Source organism: Lepidochelys olivacea (genome assembly GCF_965140295.1).
Source record: "Lepidochelys olivacea isolate rLepOli2 genome assembly, chromosome: 8".
Lineage (NCBI taxonomy): Eukaryota > Metazoa > Chordata > Testudines > Cheloniidae > Lepidochelys > Lepidochelys olivacea.
In genome coordinates, this window is record NC_140418.1 from 36,923,636 (window position 1) to 36,934,295 (window position 10,660).

General features: G+C 45.0%; 1 protein-coding gene across 1 annotated transcript in view; it reads right to left on the reverse strand.

The window, feature by feature from the left end:
• PFDN1 (prefoldin subunit 1) overlaps positions 1-4,466 on the reverse strand; it is a 60,346-nt gene extending 55,880 nt beyond the window's left edge. Inside the window, exons 1-2 of the mRNA XM_084635836.1 lie at positions 4,385-4,466; positions 3,405-3,571 (exon numbers count right to left, since the gene is read on the reverse strand). Of these exons, the coding sequence (XP_084491962.1) occupies positions 3,405-3,571; positions 4,385-4,417 (200 nt within the window). The 5' untranslated portion in view covers positions 4,418-4,466. The remainder of the gene's footprint in view (positions 1-3,404; positions 3,572-4,384) is intronic.
• Between the last annotated feature and the right edge of the window lie 6,194 nt (positions 4,467-10,660).

Below are 10,660 nucleotides of genomic sequence, written 5' to 3' on the forward strand. Positions count from 1 at the left end.
CAGTGCTTGTCTACGGACAGTCTGTGTTGCTATTTCCCCTGTCGCCCCCTTATTTGCATGGGTTTTTTACAAACAACGACAGTGAAGGAAAAAATATTGCGACAATATAGAAGATGCAACTGTGAAACCATAAAAACCCAAAGTGGGACTCAGGGCCAGGTGCAATACCTGCAACTATTTAACTTTTTTTCCCTTTTCTATTTAAATCTGATTAGATTTCAAGTTGATGGTATCCCTTCACATAAAACTAGGTGAGAAGGAAAGAATCATCCTCAGGACCACTTTCTCCCGTCACAGTAGGGAGGCAGTACAGAACAAAGTTGCTAGTTCCTCTACGATAAAACTCTAGTATAGCATATTCCCAGGCAAATAGAGTTCACATTATATTGCCCTTTAAAACAACAACAGACATGATTTACAAAATACTGCAGGCTCAAAATTCTGATAAATTACAATTCAGGTCCCAATGCCAACCTTAGCTGTACTCCTTATCTTCACTCACCTCTACCAAGCCCTGGTAACCACCAACTACCACAAGTCTATCCTCAATTTCAACAGCAGGCTCTTTAGTTATGAGGATATAACCCATGCCAACCTTTCCAGCCCAAACTGGGAACACACCACACATCAAGGAGCGGCCAATGTGGACTAAAGGAAGATCTTTGTGTCATTGGGGTGTAATTCTCACACTGGAAAGGGATCCAAGCTTTGTCAGCATGAAAAACAAATTTCAGAGATAGCAGGTAGTTGGCCACCAGCAACATAGCAGAACAGGTGATACTGGTTCAACTAAATTCCCTGAGGATACATGAAACTGAACTCAGGGAATTAAGGGTAGCTGGAAGCCATTTAGATTGTAAACTCTTCAGGGAAGGAACTGTCTCTTATTCTATGTTTGCACAGTGGCTTATACAGGGCCACTGATCTTGGTTGGGGTTTTTAGACACTATTATAATACAGATGGTAATAATATAAATAAGATGGCACATGCATATTCTATGGTACAAACAGAGAGTCCAGCAGGGGCCAAACACCACTCTCTTGGTCATAGGTAGAGAAGCAGAAGTAAAGCTCACAGAAAGATGGTTACTCTGGTGCCTGCTGCCCACAGGGTAATCAAGGGTGCACAGAGAGAAAGGGGTCTCTAGACTATAGGTGGAAGATGGACAAGAAAGTAAGCAGAGGAATTGATACGGATACTGGAACCTTAATTGCTTTTTACATTAAAGGGAAAAAAACAAAAGACAAACACTCCAGGTATTGTTTTAAAGGGCAATACATTTGCCATCTTATCTTTGTTTTAGTGTCTCACTGCTCTGAAGAAGAAACCCTTCTCTTGCTTACCTGCTCAGGGTCTAACTGATCATATGTGATGTCAGGAACTTGGCAGTGATCTTGGAGGTTTGCCTTCCCCTGCAGCAGGGAGTGTGGGTCACGTGACAAAATTATCTGGGTATATCTCACTTAATTACTTCACATTGTAGTGGACTCTGAGATTGCTGCATCTTGGTCCCACCTATTCTCTGCCTGTGGCCTATTAGTCTTCTGTGGCTGCAATATTGTGGTCTAATTTTGATTGTTGGGTTTAGTTTTTGGGTGTGTCGCTGGCCTGTGATAAGCAGGAGGTCAGACTAGATGATCTGCTACTCTGTTCTGGCCTTAAGCTCTATGACTTTGATCTGCCTACAGGCTGTATCATTCACTTCTCTGCCTCTTTGCAGGGGACTGAAATCAATTTCCTTTGAAGGTGCCAGTCAATAATACCCTCATGTAACACCTCAAAATTAAATTCAGCTGCATGAATAAAATACTCATTGGCAGTTTACAGAAAACAAAAAAGAGACAGTATGTACAGTATACTGGACCCCTAGAAACGAGATACAGAACATCCCTTCAAGTGGGCCCAAACAATTTGTCGGTATTACCTGACACACTACATGAAAGAAAAACCTTAGTACTCCCAAACCTTTGTCCGTCTTTTCCTTTCAGAGCATTAAGCACAACACTTATCCAGTAAGAATACACTATTAGCTTAAAGACTAGTTCATGTAGCCTTTTACAAGACAGTATCATAATTACAATAGGAAGGTATCATTAGCATTCCATCAAAATACATATTAGGTTTAGTTTAAGCCAGCGTTTCTTAGCCTGGGGTCCACGGTCATCAATTCAACTCCTGCTGATCAATTCAACTCCTACCACTCCCTCCCAGTGCCTCCTGCACACCGGGGAACAGCACTGGGAGGGAAGGGGAGAAGGGGGAGGGGCAGAAAGAGGCAGGGAAGAGATGGGGCAGGGGTGGGGCCTGGGGATCCGTGGCAAAATTTTAAATCAAAATGGGGGTCCTTGGGTTCCTAAAGTTTGAGAACTGCTGGTTTAAGCTATGTTTCTTTTGAAGACAGTTCAACGCAGAAAGATTATATTTTCCTCCTTTCCTAGTATTGTTTTAGAATTAACATATGCCACAGTGCACCTGGACAAACAACTTTCTGGCATCCAGTTCGCTTCATTTGGTTCTCTAAAGATTCTAGGGAACATCTTTCATAGAACTTTAATTAACATGTTAATGAACAGGTCACCATTTCAGTTCCATTGGACAATGATAATCCCTGAATGAATGCATTAAACTAGGAAACATACAATTCTTAGAGTCAAATACATATTTCATCAGGCAGTTAAAGTTGAACAGGTTTGTAAGGTATACAAGCTCTGCTGGTGGAGTCTATAAACTTTCATGAAACCCCAAATGTGACTGTAATCCGCATGAGCAAAGGCAAACAAAAATATATAAGCACTCTTTGAAATAAACTATGCCAGAAGACTGGTGAGTAGCAAACGTTGTACCTAGAAGGTTGATCCTGGGAATTACAGTGCAGTAAGTCCCTCTTACTGAAGATCCATTGAAATGATAATTAAAAATAGGATTATAAAACACCTAAACACAGTATGATACAAAAAAGCCAGAATACTTTTCATACAAATAAGTGACAATGAGAGAGCATCTGTTCTCTGCTGGAGGCCCTGTGTGCTGCTCCAGCAGCTTATAGGAGACACAAAAGCCCTGCAGACAGCCAAGGGAGAATTTCCCCTGTGTAGGCCAACACAGCTCTAACTGCCATCCTTGGACACTACATTCACACATACACACAGAATTATTATGAGGGGGAAATTAAAGTTTATGGCCCTGAAAGAAGATATGTTTTGAAGGAGGAGAGTAGAGGAATGGCAGATCAGAGGTATGCAAAAGGCAGCTAATATTTACAAACCTGACACTTTATCATTGACTAAAAAAAGAAATGTTTCAAAAAGTAGTATAATTTACTTGCCATTACAGCAAGTTTTATTGGCAATTTGGAAGAATGTGGCCATAATCTCATCATCATAATTGGTAAAAAGTTACTCACATTCTCCCTACACCTTCATACATGCGTGTCTCATCCACCAGAGTCATAATCTCCGTATCAGTGAGGTGTGCATGCTTTTTCGTCCTGTTTAGTTGCTCAATTTGTATATCTGCCAGCTTCACCTTTTGCTGTGTGTCGATAACCTTGGCCTGCAGTTCAGTAAAAGCCTAATGAAAAAAGCAGGCAAGTTACAATTATGGAAATTTTGGCCTTGAACATCATAACTTTTGCACAGGTAATTGAAGTTTTACTGGTCCAGGAGTAATAAGTAGCACTTGTGGACATGGTCCAGCTGTTTTCATTTTGGACTCAGAAAACTCAGCAACAGCTAACTCGCGTGCAAGGGTTTAAAAGTGAACTGCCTCTTTCAGCTATAATGACACCAGGGATTCCAAACACAGACAAGCTTCTGGGGACAGACTGTCAGATCAAGGATCTGCCCTCCTGTGTGGCGCACATACACGTTTTTAAGTTGTCTAGCAAGACTTATCCCTAGTGATTTGCCTCCCTTCTGGGGCACTGGACTGCTCCTCTTCACTGTGGATGCCTGGCCTGACTCACTTCTATCTGCTCTCCAAGCCTTCCCCTGCCACCTCCCAGCGCCCACTCCCTTCCCTAACAGCTCTAGTTCCCTCCAGGTCAGGGCTAGGGAAGCTCACCCTGCCCTGCCCTGCCCAGCCCAGCAGCAATGGGAGGGGATCAGCCCTGTGGCCAGACAGAGGGCGAGCTTTGCAGGGAGCTAGGTCGAGTGTCTGTCTGGAGCCTGTGGGGGAGTCTCTCAGGAGCCCACGCTCCCACAGCTCCCCGGGCTCTCCCCGGCGCAGCAAGTCCCAGGCGGCGGGGCCTGGCTCCTGCCAACCCTGGGACACCCGGCAGGGCCCTGCTACGGCCGTCTCTCCTGCAGCCACCCAGGCTATAGGGAAGGAGGCTCCGCTCACCACCCCCCGCAGGCAGCGCTACAAACGGGGCCCGGCCGGTACCTTCTTCAGCTCCAGGTCCACGGGCGCCGCCATCTTGCCAGCCCCTGCGCGTGCGCATTCACGGCAGGGGGACCCATTCCAGTGCGCGTGCGCAGTGAGAGGTGCGCCTCTGCGCCCCCCATCACACACACTGGACAGCGACCCACGGGGATTCCAAGACAGTCCTGGAGGGTTACCGGCAAGCCCACGTCCCTGTTGGGCTACTGACAACCATAATTGCAGTACAGCAGGGATACCACCCAGATCCACCACCTGCTGCCATCTGAGCTAAAGGAGAATCACCCGTAGCTCTCTGCAGTATGGGGTCTCTGACACACAGTCGAGCAGTTCTTCTAACTCTATCCCTTAGAAAGTGGTGCCCATATATGCTAGCCAGGCCATTGCAGAATTGTATTTGTGGTAGACCCAAGCTTTGCTCACTGAGATGAATGGCTGAAATTGCAGATTACAAACCGTGCAAACTATCAACAGACCAAATAAAACATAAAGGATATCTCATCACACAATGTGAGTGGTCATGTGTCCTGTAGTTGTAGGTCAACCAATCAGGGACCAGAAACAATATCATGTGACTGTATGCATTGTTATTAATAAGCATTATTACACTACAGGTATGTTTGGCATTTCACCAGCTAATACAAAGATAAGGCCCTTGCCCAAGGAGCTGGGCGTACAAGGGATTATTCCTGTGAAAGTCAACAGGAGTGTTGCCACTGACGTCAGGGGGTAGGATCTGGCTTAAATAAACTGGAAAACTTCACAGGAATGACAAGAGGGGTGAAACAAAGAGAAGCCACTATTGAGAGAGTCTTATTGACAAGGAATTCAGATCAGTTCACTCGTGACTGTTGTGTGTTAATTCTCATTGGAGGTTATGATGCAGTTTTATTTGCCCATAATCTGAGCCACAAGTGAGGGAGCATACAGAACTAGAGCATACATAGTGATCAGTTGCAATCTGAGCAGTAGGATTTCATTTGAATGGTTTGTGATACTACTTCTCAGTAGTTACTTAATGTTGGTGCAGTGCTTTAAACATGGAAAGCGGTGCTTCTCAATCTTTCCAGACTACTGTACCCCTTTCAGGAGTCTGATTTGTCTTGCATACACCCAAGTTTCCCCTCACTGAAAAACTACTTGCTTATAAAATCAGACATAAAAATACAAAAGTGTCACAGCACACTGTTACTGAAAAATAGCTTACTTTCTCATTTTACCATACAATTATAAAATAATCAATTGGAATATAAATATTGTACTTACATTTCACTGTATATACAGCAGTATAAACAAGTTGTATGAAATTTTAGTTTGTACTGACTTTGTAGTGCTTTTTATGTAGCCTGTTGTAAAACTAGGCAGACATGTAGATGAGCTGATGTACCCCTTGGAAGACCTCTGGTTATCCCCAAGGGTACACATACCCCTGGTTGAGAACCACTGATGTAAAGCATCACGGGGCTAATCTTGAGATGTTCCAAAATCCTGTGACTTCCATTTATTTTAACGGAAGCATTGGCCAATGCCTGATCCATCTAGGTTCTTATACCCCAAGCAAGAGAAGATATAAACCACCCATAATGCACTTGATAATTTGTGCAATACTACACCACCCGGAGAAATTTATTCCTGACCAGGCAGTGAAACATGAGGATTGACAGCTCCTCTAATTTACTGTAATTGCAAACGTTATTCATAGAAATGACTGTTCTTTTTACAAAGTGTCTCCCAGCCTTTTTGAAAACTTACCTAACTACATGCATCAGTTTAATGGGCCATCGTATTAAAGTGTATTTGCCTTTACCCATTTAAAATTTCACTGAAAGGATCTCTGCCTTGCTGTTGCAGGCAGCCAGCAACTTTCTTAATTTAAAGAAATAGGGAGGTCTTAATCTAGTTCCCTGTGGACAGGTGTCCACATCACAGAAACCACTGCTATGGTAGGGACAAATTGCCATTCCTATTGGTAGACTCAGCTGAGAGCCAAGAACTGAAAAAGTCACAGGGATACTACTTAAAGGAGGCCTTCCAGGTCAGGGTCAAGGCTCTTGGCATGACAGGGCTGGAGTGTTTGCCCTCTGCTGCCCACACTATTCAGGTCCTGTGCAGGGTTCTCAGCCCAGCACCTTTCACCAGCAGTATAGCTGCATACAAGTGGGATTTTAAAAAACTGAAAAGCCTCCCAAAGAAGTACAACCTCAGAACTAGTCACTGAACACTCCCCGCCTTCTATCAATGAACTACAGAATTGCTCATTGCTGGGCCAAAGCACATCTTGTCCAGCAGGGCTACTGCAATGTGTGTGGTGATTACTGGGAAACAGTGGAATACTTTTTTATAAGAGTTGCTCCCTGCCTTCTCAGGGGGGTTGACATACTGAGCTGAAGAGTCAAACGTGGGAATCATGTGGCCATGTGGAGTGACAGAGCTCTGAAGCAGACTATTGATCAATCAGTTTGAATTCCTTGAAGGTGGTGTGCAATGCAAAGAGCCCTGCAAAATAGCTCCCCTGTGCTGAGGACCAGAGCTGCTTTGTTTGAATGTTGTTAGCAACAAAATTCCTTTTTGATAATGGTGACCAGGTGAGGCCACCTCTAGAAAAATATTTAGAGCCAGGAAGGGAGTTATTACTGACAAACCCCGATGAGGCTGCTCCTAGCCAGAATGCTGGCACTGGATTTGCTTCGCTTTTTAAGTAAACCACCCTTTCACATGCCTTAGGGGGAGCATTTGCTATTGATTCAGATGATCTAAAGCTGTGTAACAGACACGGCGCAGTATGACATGTGAATGTGAGCTGTTTGTCTCATTACTCACCAGGGAGAGTGAGGGCAACCAGCCAGTCCCAGAGAGAAGATCCCTATGGCCAGAAGAATATGTGCAACTAAGGCAACAGGTCAAAAAGTAATAACTGTAGCTAAAAACAGAGGCAGACTGATGATGATTATTAATACCTTGCAGTTATACAGGGCCTCTCATCCAGACAGATACTGAAGTGCTTTACAAATGACCCCTGCTGGTGGCTGGCTGAAGCCCTGAAGCATGAGCTTTTAGGAACATAAGACATACATCAAGAAGTGAGCCCCAGAGCTTCTGAGCCCTGCCCCCCACCATCACAAGTAACCCCATCATACAATCACACTCAGAAATGTATCCAGCTCTCTCTTGGATATGAATATAGTCCAGCCATGTTAAAACATACATAAGGAAGAATACCACATCCTATAACCCCAATAGATACGGTGGCCTACAACATGGTTATGATATTTTCTTTCTGTCCACACGGTAAAGGATAAATCATAATAAGGTTGGGCCATTAGCATGTTATAATAGCCTGGTTTATACCTGGTTATTTTTGCTATGTAGACATGGCCTAATGTATGAATTCCACAGATCTTCTGTCCACACGACAGTTTGGATGGGAATCTATCACCCTTTCACTACTGTCAGTGCAGCTCCACTAGTGATAGCAATGACAAGAGCCCTAGTGTGGACATGGTGCAGGTGCTTTTACCACTGTATCAGCTACACTTGCTCAGAGCTAAATGCCAGCAGCTAGTCTCCACCAGCTCTCCCACCATTGCTATAGCACCAATACAGACCCCCAGTGCTGGCAACAGAGGGAGATTTTTGAAAACAGCTCAAGATAGACGCAGCTTTTATTTTCCAGAAGACCTTTTAAACATCAAATACCTACACACCTGTAGATGCCGAGAAGGTACTGAGCTGGTGAAATAGACAACAGGGGAAGGATTTAATACCATGGGCCAAAGAGGATGATGGTTACAGAGGTAGTAGGAAGGAAGTGGCACATGGAGCACCTCAGGAATTGGTGTACCTGGTCCTGTTTATCCAGATGATGAATGATCTGGAGAGAGACGCAGGTAACACAAGTGGGGAGATGAGCAAATGTGAAAGAAGCTCTGAGGAGGCCTGGAAAAGGTGAGAGAATGACATGCATCGTCATGTATCAAACACTGTAAGCAAGTACGTGCATTCCCTGTAAACTACAGTGATCTCTAAGCTGTCCATCCGCAACTGTCAAACCCACCTATAACCTCCCCAATAACTGCTCCAACTTTCCTAGGTGCCTATCCTTGTTTCTCTATTCCCCATCAGCATTAGCTGCCTGTCCCTCTGCTACACTGCACAGATCCTGTTGTCTCCAGCACACAGTGCTTCCTGAGGAGGAAAGGAAAACTTGAGCTGAATAGCAGGAAAAAAATTCTTGGCAGCAAATTCGATAACATTGTAGCATAGTCTCCCAAGAGAAGCAATAGAAACCCCATTGCTTGAGTCATGAGCAATTTATAACTGGACTGGACAAAAGACTGAAGAATGCACAGTGGGGAACAATTCTGCACTAGCCCCAAGGCGTGGAAAAGGTGACTTATTGGTCTTTTTCCATCTCTTATGGCTATGATCTGTGAAAAGCTCTCTGTGGCAAAGATGACTGAGGAGAGCACCAGCACCCTAGCTGGGCTGGCAGACTAAAGCCCTACAGCTGGCACACAATGGGCTGCCCAACAATAGAAATGCCAGTCATAGGTTAGAGCTTTGAAGTCCTTTTCCAGATGAGATGACTGGTGAAGGTTTACCATAGGGTTTATCATAGGATCAGTTCCTGGACCCACTCTTGAAAACAAAGGGTAGAACTCCGATTGACTTCAATGAGAGCAGGATTTAGCCCTTAATGCTAATGACCATCCACTCTATGCCCTGGTCTACACTAGGACTTTAGGTCGAATTTAGCAGCGTTAAATCGATGTAAACCTGCACCCGTCCACACAATGAAGCCCTTTATTTCAACTTAAAGGGCTCTTAAAATCGATTTCCTTACTCCACCCCTGACAAGTGGATTAGCGCTTAAATCGACGTTGCCGGCTCGAATTTGGGGTACTGTGGACACAATTCGATGGTATTGGCCTCCGGGAGCTATCCCAGAGTGCTCCATTATGACCGCTCTGGACAGCACTCTCAACTCAGATGCACTGGCCAGGTAGACAGGAAAAGAACCGCGAACTTTTGAATCTCATTTCCTGTTTGGCCAGTGTGGAAAGCTGCAGGTGACCATGCAGAGCTCATCAGCACAGGTGACCATGATGGAGTCCCAGAATCGCAAAAGAGCTCCAGCATGGACCTAACGGGAGGTACAGGATCTGATCGCTGTTTGGGGAGAGGAATCTGTGCTATCAGAACTCCGTTCCAGTTTTCGAAATGCCAAAACCTTTGTCAAAATCTCCCAGGGCATGAAGGACAGAGGCCATAACAGGGACCCAAAGCAGTGCCGCGTGAAACTGAAGGAGTTGAGGCAAGCCTACCAGAAAACCAGAGAGGTGAACAGCCACTCTGGGTCAGAGCCCCAAACATGCCGCTTCTATGATGAGCTGCATGCCATTTTAGGGGGTTCAGCCACCACTACCCCAGCCGTGTTGTTTGACTCCTTCAATGGAGATGGAGGCAATATGGAAACATGTTTTGGGGACGAAGAAGATGATGATGAGGAGGAGGTTGTAGATAGCTCACAGCAAGCAAGCGGAGAAACCGGTTTTCCCGACAGCCAGGAACTGTTTCTCACCCTAGACCTGGAGCCAGTACCCCCCGAACCCACCCAAGGCTGCCTCCTGGACCCAGCAGGCGGAGAAGGGACCTCTGGTGAGTGTACCTTCTAAAATACTATACATGGTTTAAAAGCAAGCATGTGAAAGGATTACTTTGCCCTGGCATTTGCGGTTCTCCTAGATGTAGTCCTAAAGCCTTTGCAAAAGGTTTCTGGGGAGGGCAGCCTTATTGCGTCCTTCATGGTAGGACACTTTACCACTCCAGGCCAGTAACACGTACTCGGGAATCACTGTAGAACAAAGCATTGCAGTGTATGTTTGCTGGCATTCAAACAACATCCGTTCTTTATCTTTCTGTGTTATCCTCAGGAGACTAAGATATAATTCATGGTCACCTGGTTGAAATAGAGTGCTTTTCTTCAGGGGACACTCAGAGGAGCCCATTCCTGCTGGGCTGTTTGCCTGTGGCTAAACAGAAATGTTCCCCGCTGTTAGCCACAGGGAGGGGGGAAGGTTGAGGGGGTAGTCACGCGGTGGGAGGAGACAAAATGCGACCTTGTAACGAAAGCACATGTGCTATGTATGTAATGTTAACAGCAAGGTTTACCCTGAAAGAGTGTAGCCACTGTTTTATAAAATGTGTCTTTTTAAATACCGCTGTCCCTTTTTTTTTCTCCACCAGCTGCATGTGTTTCAATGATCACAGGATCTTCTC